Source organism: Enhydra lutris, unplaced genomic scaffold (assembly GCF_002288905.1).
Source record: "Enhydra lutris kenyoni isolate GAN:26980312 unplaced genomic scaffold, ASM228890v2 scaffoldscaffold44, whole genome shotgun sequence".
In the NCBI taxonomy this organism is placed as follows: Eukaryota; Metazoa; Chordata; class Mammalia; order Carnivora; family Mustelidae; genus Enhydra; species Enhydra lutris.
In genome coordinates, this window is record NW_019154128.1 from 4,357,681 (window position 1) to 4,373,765 (window position 16,085).

Sequence of the window (16,085 nt, forward strand, 5' to 3'; positions counted from 1 at the left end):
TGTCAGCACTGGCGGTGCGTGTGTCTTTCTGCATGGCCCCCTCTGTGCTTCCTTGGAATTGCGTGGGGGCGCACAGTGCGCCATGCTCTGCCTCGCCTGCCTACACATCCAGCTCCCTGCGAGCGGGTGCGGACGTGCCCACCCCCCGTGTTGTTTTGTGCGCCTATGTGTACTCTTTCTCTCTTTTTGCTTCATTTAGTTTGACACTGTAATTGCAGAAGCGGCCAGCTTGACGTCCGGGAGCTGATCTCTCTCTACCCCTTCCTGTTGCCCACCTCCTCCTCATTCACACGGTCCCACCCTCCTCTCCACGAGTACGCAGACCTGCACCAGCTGACCCAGGGGGACCAGGAGAAGATGGCCAAGTGTAAGCGCTTCCTCATGAGCTACCTGAACGAAGTCCGCAGCACAGAGGTCGCCAATGGCTACAAAGAGGACATTGACACGGCCCTGCTCAAGCTATACGCGGAGGCTGACCACGACAGCCTGCTGGACCTCCTGGTCACCGAGAACTCCTGTCTCCTCACCGACAGCGCTGCCTGGCTGGAGAAGCACAACAAGTGAGTGTTCCCTTCCTGCGTGCGGCCAGGGCCCCTTGAAGGTGCTGCAGCCGCCGTGCCTCAGGCCCCACAAGATTCTTCCCGTGACAGCTGGGCACCCCCCAGCTTGGACACCCACCTTGGCACAGTCTGCAGACTCCTGGAGGGTCTCGGAAGGCGTGCACTCTCACAGCCCGTCATAGGCCCAGTCAGTGCATGAAGTGATTCTTAGCACCCCCATCTGTACTGTTCCACGTAGGGCTCATCCGTGGACGTCACCATATGGATGTTGGTAAAATTCGCAGTGCGCTTTAGTCATTGACGGCCAGATTGCACAGATAGATAGACAGCTGGGTAAAAAGGTTAAAAGGGAGACTTCTTGATCTTGTTGATAAATGCAGATGGCTTAAAACTCTGCCTTCATCATGAGCATGAGTTGGTAGACAGCCATACCCTTGCCACATGCACAAGGGCAGTCACCCACAGTCCCTGACTGGGTAGGAGCCCATTACTGCTTTGTTCTGGGCAGGTACAGGGTTCAGCCGGGGGAGTGAGGGAGTTCTTTAAAAGTGTTGGATGACCCCTAGACTCCTTTAAGCAGTAGGATTCTTCCTCTGTCATTTTTGTTACGTATTTGGAATGGTAGAAGGACTGACGAAGGCCCACAGGAACCACAGGCGTCACAGACCCAGATCCTGTCTCTGCATGGGTACTGGCTCTTCCCACACTTTCCCTCAGTTTCCCAGATAGACTGTGGAAGGGAGTTGCTTTGTTCAGGAACCAGAAAATACAATGATGCCTCGTGGTAGTGATGTGGCGTGGTGGGGTCCGGAGAGTTGGCCTAACCCCCCGAAAGGCTGAGGAGAAGAGGCAGACTCCAGCGAAGAGTTCGATACCTTGAGAGTTCGCTCTCGGAGGGTGACCCAACATGTCTCCCGGGTCAGCTTGTTCTCGTCACCAGCTGGGGATGGGGAGGATGGGGAGCAGGGCACCCGTGTGGACCTAGGGAGGCTGGAACTGCCATGCCATGTTATCACCAACGTTTTCCACACACAAGTGAGAAGACAGAGGGCCGGTAGGCATTCCACTTGCTCAAGACCATACAGTCCCAAAGTAACGGAACCTGAATTGAAACTCAGGGCCTAGAACCCTGGGTGCCCTCCCTGGACTCCCCTTGACCTGATCTCTGCGCTGGCTGGGTACCGTGGGCCTGTGTTGCTCTTGTTCGTGTTCAGACTCCTGACCCCGTCTTTCAGTAATAGCTCGGATGACACACCTTCTGAGTATTCTTTGAACACCTTATGTTGGGTTAACAGTAATCACCTGAAGAGATATGAAATTATATCAATATTTGAGGAAATTATAAAGCAAATCCAAATAGAATTTTTTGTAGTATAATTATGATTTTATTTTTTAGTTTGTCCTAGAATTTTCTGTAGTATAATTATGATTTTATTTTTTAGCTTGTCCTAGACTTGAGGATGATCCTTTTTGGAAGTTGATAGGGTGTACATTTTATTTATTTATTTTTTTTAAGATTTTATTTATTTGAGAGAGAGAGGAAGTGAGAGAGTGAACACTAGCAGGGGGAGCAGCAGGCAGAGGGAGACGTGGACTCCCTGCTGAGCACAGAGCCTGATGCAGGGCTCCATCCCAGAACCCTGAGACCATGACCTGAACTGAAGGCAGACACTTAACCAACTGGGCCACCCAGGCACCCCAGTAGGGCATATGTTTTAATATCAGAAGTAAATAAACAGAAATGAGGATCTCTTTGTCATTGAAAATGTGTTGTTGAACTCTGAGTTGAACCAAGTATAGGGGACCAGAGGGTCATCCAGGGGCCTGTCACTGGGTCGGTGCCAGCCACAGCAGGTGGTTGGGAGAGAGCATACTCACCTCCTTGTTTTCTTTCAGGTATTTTGCACTTGGACTACTCTATCATTATAATAACCAAGATGCTGCTGCTGTTCAGGTGAGTTCAAAAGCATTTTAGCCTGATTTTTAAACATCACTATCCTTTAACTCAGTATTACTCGGGAAAAAAATTTCCCAAGTTGATAGAGACTACTTTTGCCTGACCTATAACCTTTTCTACAGAAGAAAATTAATATACTGTTTTAGAAAGTGAATTCCTTGAGAAATGTCAGCCAACGGTTTTCTTTTCTTTGTCTTTACAATTCTTTCAAAGACGTTATCAGGACTGAGTTTTTGAAAATTTAAGAAATAAAACGAACTGATTGCTGAGCCCTAAGGCCTGTGACGTCACCGCCTTACTGGGAAATTAAGCCTGGGGACAGCCATTTGCTTGGAACTTCCACCGTTGATGACTGTTGCCGGTGGGCAGGGTACATCATTCTCCCCGTGTCACCTGTGACAGAACTGAAGCCAATCGAGGCCGGTCCCTTGCCTGGGGTCCCAGCCCTGCTCAGCGGTAGGACAGGGATTTGAACCGCTGTTCCGGTGGCCCTGGCAGAGACACTGTGCCAGAGATAAAATGTCACACTTACCTCTTGTCTCCTGTCTTGTCTCGCCTCTCTTGTGAGGCAGCTTGTGACTGGTCAGAAGACATCCTCTCCTTCTGTCACTTGTTCTCCACTGGAGTCCGTGCTATAGTTCCCTCAGGGGCCTTTTTGTTTTCTTCTGTGAGTGGCCGAGGACGTTAGCCACTGTCTCCAAGCTAAAGTCAGCCTTGGGCTGTCACTGTCGCGGTAACAGGATTGCAGATGAGGTTTAAAAAAAACAAACAAAAACTGGTTTCCATCAACACGCACCCCAATGGCTTCGAGTAGATTTGGACATCAAGGGCAATATTTTTGTACTCTAACACGTGCAGCTGTGGGAATTACGGCCTGATGTAAGTGTAATAGTGACATCAGCAGAGCCATAGAGAGAGGAGGGATTGGCAAAATCAAAGTGATACAGAAGAGATCTGATATGTGGCAGAATTCTGCTGTAAAAAATAATGACACTTTCTATGTGTGATTAGCTTATTTGGTGTGAGGATGTCAGTGTTAAGGAAACTGGTACCATAGGAAAGGTTCCCATGCTGATACCGGGATCACAGAGACGACATTGCCAGCCCTGTTTTTTGGGCTTCTCGAGAGTGGCGTCCTAAAGGGCAGTGTGGTGGACAAACAGGTGGGGTACAGGGGATGTGGTACGGGCTGTGGGGCAGCCTCTGCCTCCCCGCCCCCCTGTGATGTGGCCCCATTCTGGGTTTCCGAAAAGAAGGTTCGGTTTACACAACAGGGAAGTTTCTGGATGAAATAGCAAGGGACTGTTGTTGGCAGCTCTCATGAGCCCCCATGCACCAGACAGAACACTAGAGGACAGAATGACCAGTATTTTTGAAGGCATGGTGTCTGGCTATCCCAGTTCACAAGGGACTTCAAAGTCAAGGATTCCCGTGTCAGGGGAGGTAGAAACAGCCCTGCGGATGGAGGCAGGTGAATTTCTTGTTCTATGTCGAGATGCTGTCAGTGATCGTTTATGTCACGAAGAAACATTTGTAATACATCTACCTTTTCCCGTATGATGTGTTTCCTATTTGTATTACTGCGCGGTCATTAGAAAGGAAAGACAAAGAATCCGCAGCTTTATCTCCTTGATTTCCTGGACCACATCTACTACATACATGGCTTTATTTCACCGAAAACCTTAAAATTGACTTAGGCATTCAGAATTTGTCCTACCACTTTCAAGTATCAGAAGGCCAAATAAGTAAACATATGCCCCTCCTTAGCTAATTCTAAAGGGTATGTAACTTTCCATTTCTTCTTCTTTCCTCCTCTCCAGCTCTGGGTGAACATTGTGAATGGGGACATTCATGACTCCACTCGCTCGGACCTGTATGAATATGTCGTCGACTTCCTTACCTATAGCTTAGACCAGGAACTCGTGTGGAAGTATGCCGATTGGGTCCTGCAGAAAAGTGAAGAGGTTTGTGCATCATAAATGCTCTTTTATGGGGGCGGCCGCTAGCAAAAATAGAAGGCTTGGTTTTCAGCGAGAAACAAGCCACCAGGCTACGAGCCCTGCCCTGTCTGCAGTTCGCTCCCTTCTAATACCTCTCCTTGCTCCACCGGAGTGCCAGCTCTTAGGACGGTTCTGCATCTCCGTCCTTCTGAGATGCACTGGTCTGCCTCTTTGTCTGGGGCAGGCCATGCTTATAGAAAAGGAGAAAGCATAGCCAGATCACATTCTTAGCGTCTTCTGAAAAATGTGTGTGTCTGTGTGACTCCCCATGCCTGACCAAGTGTGGCACTTCCGTTTTCGATGCACTATCGCCTTGCAGGGTGTGGGGACCAGGCCACTGCAGGCCCACCCTTGTCCTATCTCTGTGCCACACCCCCTGGTGTGGAAGTTGAGGGTCTGGAGGAAGGAGGGAGCCCTGTGTGGGACTTGCTGTCCAGGAGGCTGAGAAGGGACAGCAGGGAGGAAACACGCCAAGGAAGCGCCTGGTGGCTGCTGTGGGGGAGGGAGGAAGCACAACCTTCTCAGGACTCCTCAGTAAAGCCCCAAGATGACGGGAAAACAGATAGTGGTAGCATTTCCGTTCTCACTGTTGAAAACAGGAACATTTCCTCAGCTCCGTTTGGAGAGACAGACTTAGCTTTGTGACATAGGACCTTCATCATAAACATAGAGTTTTCTCTGTCATATCTGCCGTTCTGAAATCTCCACTGGTGTATGTCCTCCATGATGCTGTCTGACCTGGGGGTCTGAGCCCGTGGGCTCACGTACTTCTTACTCCATCGTACTTCACCTGTGTGTACACCCAAAGCTGTTGAAAGCACTGGGCTCTTCCCAGTGCTGATAGAGGGCATAAGCGAATCATTCCCAGAATTCTGTCTATTCTGATAGATGGTATCAGCCTGATGATACGCCAGGCACTCAACATACATCGTCTCTGTTAAATATCCTAGCAGGGTCACGGGGTAGAGATTACAGGAGAGGAAACCAAAGCTGAGCTCTGGAAACTTCCCTAGGTCGCACAGTTGGTACAGCACAGATCCAGGCTTCCAGAACTCAGAATTCACTCAGGGTAGCTGTGTGGTGTGACCCATGGGGTGCGTGTCTGCGTGAGCTACAGTGAGCACATGTCCGTGACTGCCCAGGGGAGGAATGGCGTGTGTTTACTCCCCTACTTGACCCATTCGCATTTCCTTGGAAGACGGGTCTGCCACAGCGAGCTCCACTCGACAGGCATGGGAAGGCCATCCGGAAACTTGCCCCAGTGGATGTGCATAGATGAGCCACATCATGGGGCTGTGTGCAGAGCACTGGGTTTACAGGACGTTCAGGACTGTACGCATTCTGTCACTCACTGCTCAGCAAGTGACCCTCCTTGTTCTCGGACGATCTTCATCGTGCAAAGGATGTAGCTTCCTGGGTTGTCAAAACCTGCTACCAACAAATGTTTCTTTCTTTCATTTCTGACCCTTTGAGAATAAAGGAGGAGGTTTCAGAGTTTAGGTCATCTTTCCTGTCTTCGTGTCATATTCTGGTCTTTGTCAGTGTCCCACCCTGCCTGTTTTGTCTATATCCCCATGTTTTTGTTTTTTAGCTTTATTTTAGAAGTGGAAAGAGGCAGAGGGAGAGAATCACAAGCAGACTCCCCACTGAGCATGAAGCCCAATGCAGGGCTCGATCTCACGAACCTGAGGTCATGACCTGAGCCTAATTCAAGAGCTGGGCGCCTAACTAACTGAGCCACCCAGGCACCCCTGTGTATCCCCGTGTTTCTGACAACAATTTTACCCAAACATAAATGGGCAGTGCCCTCGAAAAAAGTAATAGGTAATTGCTGCTGTTCTTCCAGGTTGGAGTTCAGGTTTTCACCAAGAGACCTTTGGATGAGCAGCAGAACAGTTTCAATCCGGACAGAGTACTCACTTGCCTTAAGAAGTACCCTACAGCCCTTGCCAGATACCTGGAACATCTGGTCATAGACAGGAGGCTGCAGGTGAGCCCATGGACCTGGACGAACATGCGGGGGGCTGCCATGCCACAGTTGTGCTTTCGGAAACAGAATGGAATTAGGAAGCCTGTTGGCAGATGGTTCTAATGTAGTACTTTAAATGGAGCTGTTTTAAACGTTCTAATGTATTTTCAGTGCCTTGCACCCTGGGTGCTCAGCCTGTCCTCGTGGGTGGGCTAGGGGACTGGAGGTTTCCGAAGATTACAGGAACATGCGGCCTTTTCTTGACCCTCCTTTTAAAATTATCCTTAAGGGAAATGAGAGAAGCTGCACGTTTTTGGAAAATACCTAAATCCTGGGGCCCTCACTTTGCAAATGAGAAATGACCCTTTTATGTTTTTTCTCACGGATGTGAAGTCTGCCTTCTCTGGATGGCAGTTTCTAGATGTTTTCCATCCGGTGAGCATGTTCTCTTCACTGCCCCCGAGACCCTGCCCTGGCTCGCCCTGGCGGCGCCGCGGTCCTGGTCTGGGAGCTCCCATGGGCTCGGGGAACTCCATGTTCCCCGCCTGTAAATGCCGTCGGCTGGAATCCCATCTCCCACAGAAGGAAGAGTACCACACGCAGCTGGCCCTCCTCTACCTGGACAAGGTGCTGCAGCAGAGGTCCGGCACTGGCAGCGAGGCCACAGAAGCCACAGACACACAGCTGAAGCTCCAGCACCTGCTCCAGAAGTCTGATTTGTACCGAGTGCACCTGCTGATAGGTGAGGGGCGGTTCACTGGTCTCTCCTCCATCCCGGTCCCCAGCAAGGAGGGAAGGAGCTGATGAAGGCTCCGGTGTCGCACCTTGTCTTGAGTCCACCATGGGGAGTCCTTGAGCCTCTTTTGGCCCTAAGTCAGCCTGCCTGCAGGGTGGGGCGAAGCTTCTCAGGCCTCCGCCCTCTAGAAACAGACGTGGGCTCTTTAGCTGATGACACAAAGCTACCCAGGGAGTTTGGAAGTCTGTGTTATCTGTTGAGCATGCCTTCATTTAAACTGCCTTACTCTGCTTTGTGCTTGAATCCCAGTTCATTCTGATGGCACCAGTGTTTGGGCCAGGCTGTGCCAGCTGGCACTGTCCCCAGCTCAGGGCTGTCACCGAGCCCTGAGCCATAGGAAGGCAGGCAGGTATCTTGGACGAGAGCCTGGTTTTCATTTCCTTGGGTTGCAGAGTCTGTGGTTTTTGTGTTGTATAAAGTGCCACAAGGCAGCACAGTGCGTACACCCAGTAGAATTAGCTAGTTTCTTGATACATTTGACATCATAGAATTTTCAGATTTGTTCTTACTGGGATTAATAATATATTTCTCTGTCTTTAATGGCATTGACAGTTTTTTGACTATTACCTACAGTCCATTCTCATCATTCGCCATAGTTACATTCTATAAAGTCTCCACGAACACCGAATTACTGAATCCTGAACGATTGCTCCCAGGGAAGTACAGGGTCAGGTTCCTGCAAACTGCTGATCACAACATTTTCATCACCCATCAGTACATTACCTTGTTTTAGGAGTGCTTCTGTTTAAGACACCTTATTTAATAGGTACTGTTGATTGGTTAACATTGAACTCAGAGCCAGCAGAACTCTAGCTCAGGCTGACACACACGTTTTCTCCGTAAGGCACGTCATAGTCCGCCTGTGCTTGGAAGCATGAGGCCACACCTCAGCACTGTGCTTGGGGCCCATTTTAAATGGCAATGTCACCAAGAGAAAAAGCATGAAAACTCAAAAATCGTGGCACTGAGTAAACCCTGGAGAGGACTGTTTGCAGAATGAGGGCTGCCACAAGAAGGCAGTGCCTCGATGGCCTTACGGGGCCTCATCTGGGACCGTGCATGGCCGGTGGCTCCAATTGTGTGCCAGCCTGTGCGTGTCCGCGAATAATCCTAAAAGCCCTGTGACTGCTGGTTTGGGGATTCCATGGGAATTTGGGCAAGCGAGCCAATTCATGAATATGGAATCTGAATAATGAGGACTGGTGGCTGTACGTGCCGGGCCCAGGTCATTATGCTTAGCGTGCATTACGATGCTTTCCACAACGACCCTGTGAAATAAGTCCTATTTTTAAAAATTATGGGTTGGTGTCATTTTCCATACAGCCTAAAAACTCAGATTGCAGAAGAAACAAAAGAAGAGCTTTAGAGTCACATTGATAGGGATTTTTAACAATAGGAACCCACACTCCTTCACATGAAATATAGTTTAAATTGGAATAAAGGGGTTCACGGCACTTTTTTGCCAGGAAGGGTTAGTGTCTGAATTTAAATCAATAAAGTGCCTTTTTGCCATAGTTGAAAGATCCCATACTGGGAAAATAGGAACGATGCCAGATTAATTGAAGGCCTGCGGCCGTGATACTCAGGTTTCACCAGGGCCTACCAGGATGACAGGTCATTTGTTCTATTCAGTCGCTAAAAATATGTATTCTGCCATTAGGCTCTCCCTGTGAGTAGGGACTGGCTTCCCCTTTGGGAACACCCAGCTCTGTGGCATGGAGGTCCGAGCAAGCCTTGTGTGAACTGCCTAGGTCGCCGGGCGCGCTTTGCCCTTTCTTGAGTGGAGAGCACCGGGCGGCGGGGGGACAAGCCGGGGCTGGCTCTAACCACAGGCTGCTGCCACGCAGATAGAACACGGGGTGCCGGGCTCCCCATGGAGAGCGCCATCCTGCACGGGAAGCTGGAGGAGCACGAGGAGGCCCTGCGCATCCTGGTGCACGAGCTGCGGGACTTCGCAGCGGCCGAGGACTACTGCCTGTGGCGCTCTGAGGGCCGGGACCCACCATACCGGCAGCGGCTCTTCCACACGCTGCTGGCCATGTACCTCCAGCCCGGCCCCGCCGCGCCTGAGCTGGCCATGGCCGCCACGGACCTCCTGAACCACCACGCGGCCGATTTCGACGCCGCCCGGGTCCTACCGCTACTGCCAGGCAGCTGGTCGGTGCAGCTGCTGCGCCCATTCCTGACTGGGGCCGTCCGGAATAGCGTGCACGCCCACAGGACCACTCAGGTGGCTCTGGGCCTGGCCAAGTCCGAAAACCTGATCTACAAGTACGACAAGGTAAGAGCTGGGCCCGGCCGGCGGTGCCGGCTTCTAGACCCCGGCGGGGGGGGGGGGGGGGGGGGGGGGGGCGTTCTATTTCAGGTAGTTCCGGGTGCATCTTCTCTGCACCTCAAATACCTGATTATGCTCACGTAGAAGCCCAGGTACATGGAGGCAGAGGCGGGAGCTGGGCTGGCAGGTGCCGTTCTTCTCCCCGGCTAGACGGCTATGCTTGGATGGTGTTCCAGGCAGCATCCTACGCCGGGCAGCATGGGTCACGTCATCCTCTCAGCTGTCTCATGCAGTGTCTCCTGCCACTCTCCCCGTGTCCCAGAAGGGTACCTTGAGGCCCAGGGAAGTCACATAGCACATGAAGAGCCCAGACGTGGATCCCAAGCCAGCTCACACCTCCACATTCTAGGTCCCCGGCTGGTGGGCTGGGCTGCAGGAACCAGTGCCACGGATGGCCATCTTTCACTGTGTCCTTACATGGCACAGAGAGGACAAGTGCTGGTCTCTCTTCCTCTTCTTTTTTTTATATTAGTCCCAGGTGTACAGTACAATGATTTGATATTTCCGTGTGTGGTGATGTGATCATCACACTATGTCTGGTTAACCCCTGTCACCGCACATAATTACAGGTCTTTTTCTTGTGATGAGAACTTTCGAGATCCGTTCTCTTAGCAACTTTTAAATATACAACATGGTAGTGTTAACTGTAGATTCCATGGTCTATGTCACATCCCCAGGGCTTACTTATTTTGTAACTGGAAGTTGGTACCTTTCAACCCACTTCACCCATTGCCCCCACCTGTGGCAATCTCGCCAGTCCATTCTGTTTCTGTGAGTTGGGCTTTTTTTTTTTTTTTTTTTTTTTTACGATTCCATGTATTAGTGAGATCACACAGTATTTGTCTTCTTCTGTCTAACTTATTTCACTTTGCTGATACCTTCTAGGTCCATCCATGTTGTCACAGATGGTGAGCTTTCCCTCCTTTTCATGGCCGAGTAGTATTCCATCATATAAATATACTGCATTTTCTTTATCCATCGAGGAACACCTAAGCTTTTTTATGCCTTGGCTGTTGTGACTTATGCTGCAGTGAACTTGGGGGTTAGTGTTTCAAGTTAGCGTTTTAGTTTCCTTCAGATAAATACCCAGAAGTGGAATTGCCTAATCACGAGGTAGTTCTGTTGCTTTTTTGAGGAACCTCCATCCTCTTCTACACGACTTTGCATTCCCACCAACAGTGCACAACCATTCCTCTTCTCCACATCCTGGCCACTTCTATTCCTCTCCTTGTAATGGCCCCAGTGCCATCCTGGGAGCCCCACCCAGTTACCTCCCAGAGGCCCCAGATACCTTTCCTTTGGGGCCTGCTGACCGCCTGCTCACAATGCAGCGTTAGTACTTCTTCCTTTGTGAAACCTTCATGTCCCTTCAAGCAGGAAATCCCCTCCTTTGCCCACCCACACATTCCGTGCACATATCCATCATCGTCTCCCTTCACTGTTAGACTCCAGGTTCTTTGGGGCAGGGAATTCAGCTGTCGAGCTTGGTATCCCTAGAGCCAAGCCCAGCGTCTCAAAGGTGTTAAAGAAACATTTGTTGAAGGACTGATGAAAACTGAGGAGTACAGGGTGACTTCCCTAAGTTGGGTTTGATCCTGCTGGGAGGCCGGCTTGCCTGCGCAGACACCAGTGAACTGTGCAAAAAGGCTTCTTCACTTGCAGAACTGTAGTCCTTTTTATCAGACAGGGTCCGGGGAGGTACGGCCTGGTTTGGTTAGTGACCTTTAAACAAATGAAAGGATGCTTCCCAGAACCAGGCAGGGCAGTACCACCAATCGACCATATATGGCTTTGATGGAGTCCCTGATTTGTGCCTTACTTTTCTTGTTTGCAAATGAGAGGACCCAGGAACTAGATCATCTATCAGGGCTTACCCAGCTCGGACGTGGCGTCACTTTCCGACAGACCTTGCGCAAACGCAGAGCTCATGCAATGTTTGAGAGAGGGTCTGCATAGAAATGCCTGGGTGAGACAAGCAGCAAGTACTTTTCATGAAGCAAGAAAGCAGTTCCATAGCGTTAAAAAAAAATTGGTGGGAGGGGGCGCCTGGGTGGCTCAGTCGTTAAGCCTCTGCCGTCGGCTCAGGTCATCATCTCAGGGTCCTGGGTTGGAGCCCCACATCGGGCTCCCTGCTCAGTGGGAAGCCTGCTTGTGTTCCCTCTCTCGCTGTCTCTGTCTCTGTCAAATAAATAAATAAAATCTTTAAAAAAAATTTTTTTTATTACTATTATTTTTACTTCTCCAGTTACTCGGGATGTTTTTGTTTATTTTCACCTCTAATGTTCTATTTCGAGATCTGTGGGGTGACGCGTGTCTGCTCTGGTATAACTCTTTTTTTTTTTTTTTTCTTCTTCAGATGAAGTTGAAAGGAAGCTCAGTTCAGCTCTCGGACAAAAAGCTCTGCCAGATGTGCCAAAATCCCTTCTGTGAGCCTGTGTTTGTCAGATACCCAAATGGTGGGCTCGTCCACACCCACTGTGCCGCCAGCAGACACAAGAACCCCAGCTCCCCCGGCCCCGGCGCTCGGACTTGAAGAGGCCCACCCGAGGGCGCGAGGAGGACCCTGAGTTCTTTACCGAGCCCGCTGGGTGCAGAGAGCGGAAAGCCGCCGCACTGGTGTCAGCCAGGGAGTGACATCTGGGCGCTGGGAGACTGCAGTCAATGTGAAACAGGGGCTTTTTGCTGCTGACCACTCCACCCTGAATGTTCACGGGAAATCCTGGAAACAGAGACACGTCAGGGTTCGCCCGTCCCGGGACACAGTGATCCCAAACAAATGTCTACTTTGAGAGAAAAATGAGCCTTCCCCATGCCGTCCAGACAAGCTGGACGCCCCTGCCCCCGCCCCTGCACCTCGGTCTTCAAAAATGCATTTGCACTGGAAATGCCTGCTTCAGGGTGGCCCAGAGATGGAACTGTCGCCGGGCAGGGTGAGGAGCACGGCCTTAAGGGGCGCGGGGGAGGGGGGTGGGGGCTGTTTCCAGGATTACCTCGTGGGCTCTGCCTTTGCCCTTAGAAACAGCTGACCTTGGGGGAGTCTTTGTTCTTGCCTACTTCCCATCCGGCTCTCAACCCCTAAAGGATTCTGCCTTGTTTACCCAAACACCCCCTCTCGGGGAAGTCAAGGACCCATCAGAAAGTGCTAAAGCCCAGGTGACAAGCTGCCGCCCCCATCACGTGAAAGAGGACAGCAGATCGGCGGCCTGCGGCACGTTCCTGTCCTGTCACACTACCTGCTGATTTCGACACTCCATGATGGCCATGTTTGACTAAAAATTGTTATTTGAAGTTCTGTCATCTCTGCAGTTTTTCTCTTCTTTGGAAACTTATCTGTTGTATCCGTTAGGGACATTTTTTTTTTCCTGTTAAAATGTACCTCCTACTGACCGCTCGGGAAATGAAAAGGGAAACGTTATGAGCACAAGCCACGTGGAGTTTCACGAGAGGCCAATTTGAACCTCACACCCTCAGCAGGGCAGGCAGTGGGTGGCAGCTACCCTTGCCTGTGACCGAGACGTCATCTTTCCCGCCGGGCGCTTCTGCACACCCCGATGAGGAAGTCCAGTCAGGCTGCCTTACCTCCCAGCACTTTACACGCCTGCTCTGAGGTTTCCTGAACCCACGGGAGGGGTCCCACTTGTTCACCACAGACTGGGGGACTCACCTGCCAGACATCGTGGAGAAGCCGAAGTTGTCCTTACTTCACTGCCCTCTTTAAAATTTCTTCACTGAGATGAATGATTCTATCCGGAACTCACACAAGACACTGTACTCCCTGCCACAATGCTGGGAAAGCAAGCATTAGCTTGTGTGTGTCACAAGGGAAGGACACTGGGATACAGCCCCTCGCCGTCACCCCGAGCCTGACAAAGCAGGGGCCAAAGAATTCATGGTCCGTTCTCGAAACAGTGTTCTCCTGTACTAATCATGGTCAGTCTTCTTCTTCCTTTGGCGATTCTAAGTGGCACAAGAAAGCGACAGCACGCCTGCATTCTTCCCTAGCTGCGTCTCCAGCTAAAGAATCAACGATGAAGAAGTTCTCCTTGTGACTCAACCACATACGATGTCGACGGGGGCGAAGTAGAAGCCCAGTCGTGAATTGACCCTGTGGGTGACTGCTACGGAATGGTCCTGTCACTGCGCACACTACCATGACAACTCGCGAGGTCACATTTCTGCCTCAGAGAGCAGGTCCCTAGCACGCGCCATATCACACCGCTGAAAGCACTGTTTCACTGGACACAAAGTGGGTACAATCTGGAGAGCGCCTTGTGACTGCTCATTCCTAAAATGGGGACACTAGTCTCCGCTCTCTCTCTGAACATGGGTCAGTGTTTTGAAACATTTGTCATCCTTTAGAATGACGGGGATTAAAGTCAAGTCATCTCCTATGTTCAGAACCGTACCTTGCTCTCCTCTTTGTCTGACTCCCACGGGCCCTTTTCACAAATCAGATTTTTAAAATAAATACATGGTTCTTTCTAAAGGCCTGCTGTTTTGTGACTGTGGCGTTGACTAGAACAATTAGAACATTGCTCAACCCTTTCCTCCCCTCATTAGGTTCTATGTAACCACTCTAGTTAAAACAGCATGAACCGAACCCAGTTGGCATTAATATTCTATGGGCAATAAATACTGTTGAATTTGAGGAACTGTTTCTCTGCCGTTGCCTGTCAGGTGTTGACGTGGCAGTGCCCCCGAGGGCGTGGTGCAGTGGGCCTGAGAGCCGAAGAGTTTATGCCCACGAGCTTGGTAAATGTGCTTGCTGAGGTCAGGAGTCCGGAGCAGCTCGGGTGGCCATGGGGTCGCACCGTCAAACCGATGCCCGTCACACAGCTAGGGTGGCCCTTGCTTTTTGCTTGCTTTCCCCCTCTGGAAACCTTTGTCCTTGCAACTTTACCCTTCACCCCTGGTCAGGTCCCAAATACACAAGATGTACAAATGTAAACTTGTTGATTTTATTAAAATTCTTTTAATTCTTTGTTCTTTCTGTAATTTTTTATATGTGTTTATAAAAATCATCTTGGCCGGGTGATGGCTTCCACCTGCACAGTACCTAGTCATAGGAGCTTTGGAATCTACTCACCCGGACCCCATGGCTCCTCCTAGCACCTGAAGCCGACGTTCCCTGGCCGCCCCTCAAATTCTTTGTTCCTACTTGACTGAACTTTAAATGCTCTACTTCTGAAGGTACCTCCTGCATGTTTTCAAGGTGCCTCTTGACATTTGTTACCTTCACAGCAGTCATTACCCTAAGGTCTTTAGCAGAGGAGATTTCTGGTCGCTTCTTCCATACCTCACCTCGTAGCCAGACGTCCTTTAAGTGAGCCTGCTGCCCTTGAATTTCTAACTCTGAACAGAGTCAAGGACTAGAACTTTCTTTCACCTTTTACATTTGACTTCCGTAGAATCTTGTTCGTAGCAGTCTGTGAAAAACTCTATGGAATGAATTTCACAGCACATTGCCATGTTTCTTATTCCATTCTGGGCGCCGTGGCAGCCCTGAGGAGAGCCCCTGACAGCGGTAACCCTATTGTGCCTGGCAGTCAGGCTGGTAGAGTCCAAATACGTGTGGGTGACAATAAAGGCGAGGTGTCAGGTGGCAACCATATCTCAAGTTGCAGGAACTGAGGCATAGGTTGGTGAGGTGATTTTCTTGGGAGGACAAGACCAAGAGCTCCAGTACCCCCCAACTGAGCTCCCCTCCTGGTGCTTCACCAAAACCAGCAACCAACCCAGGGTTGACTGGAGTACTCACACAGCGGTGTTGCCACTCTCCGAAAGTCACAAAGCAACGAGTTGCATATCCTTTTCTTGTTCTATATTATATCCTGTGGCTCATTGGCATATTAAAGATTGAAAGGGGGCTGGTCAGTCGGTTAAGCATCTGACTTACTTTTAGCTCAGATCATGATCTCAGGGTGGTGAGACTGAACCCCACATTGGGCTCCATGCTGGATGTGGGGCCTGCTTGGGACACTCTCTCTCCCGCTCCCTCCACATCTCCCCACCCTGCTCACATGCTCTCTATGAATGAATGAATGAATGAATGAATGGGTGCTTAGGCTTCCAAACCTGACTAGAAAGGGAAAAATGATAGATTCCCACTGCCTACCAGTATATTATAGGGCCAAGCAGCTGTGAGAGAAAAAGAGTAAATCGATGTCCTAAATGTGACTTGGTAGAAGCAAAGACTGGCGCCTGACTCCGTGAAATGGGCCGTGGCTTGTGTTAGATTAATTAGGTACTAACACACCATTTGCTCCTGGAGGATCTGTCAGCCTTAGCGTCGGGAATGAAAATGTACAAGAATCTAGACCATATGGACCAGAGGCCCTTTCACCTCGAAAATGCTAAATGGCTCGAGCGCCATCTAAAAGCTTGTTAATACCTTGTTCAGTTGTAAGCACTGGAATTAACGAAGCCTGCTTTTCTTTAGCTCGCAACCGGGGAAGGGAAACAAATAGC

The 16,085-nt window shown here is 50.3% G+C and overlaps 1 protein-coding gene across 2 annotated transcripts in view; it reads left to right on the forward strand.

Moving 5' to 3' along the window:
- The window catches only part of LOC111155914 (transforming growth factor beta receptor associated protein 1), a 39,564-nt gene extending 26,986 nt beyond the window's left edge, over positions 1–12,578 (forward strand). Inside the window, exons 5-11 of one of the 2 annotated variants that reach the window (XM_022516386.1) lie at positions 219–560; positions 2,457–2,514; positions 4,338–4,481; positions 6,364–6,507; positions 7,069–7,228; positions 9,130–9,563; positions 11,974–12,578. In XM_022516386.1, the coding sequence (XP_022372094.1) occupies positions 219–560; positions 2,457–2,514; positions 4,338–4,481; positions 6,364–6,507; positions 7,069–7,228; positions 9,130–9,563; positions 11,974–12,150 (1,459 nt within the window). In that variant the 3' untranslated portion in view covers positions 12,151–12,578. The remainder of the gene's footprint in view (positions 1–218; positions 561–2,456; positions 2,515–4,337; positions 4,482–6,363; positions 6,508–7,068; positions 7,229–9,129; positions 9,564–11,973) is intronic. The other variant, XM_022516387.1, reaches the window with a different exon arrangement.
- The last annotated feature ends 3,507 nt before the right edge of the window (positions 12,579–16,085 follow it).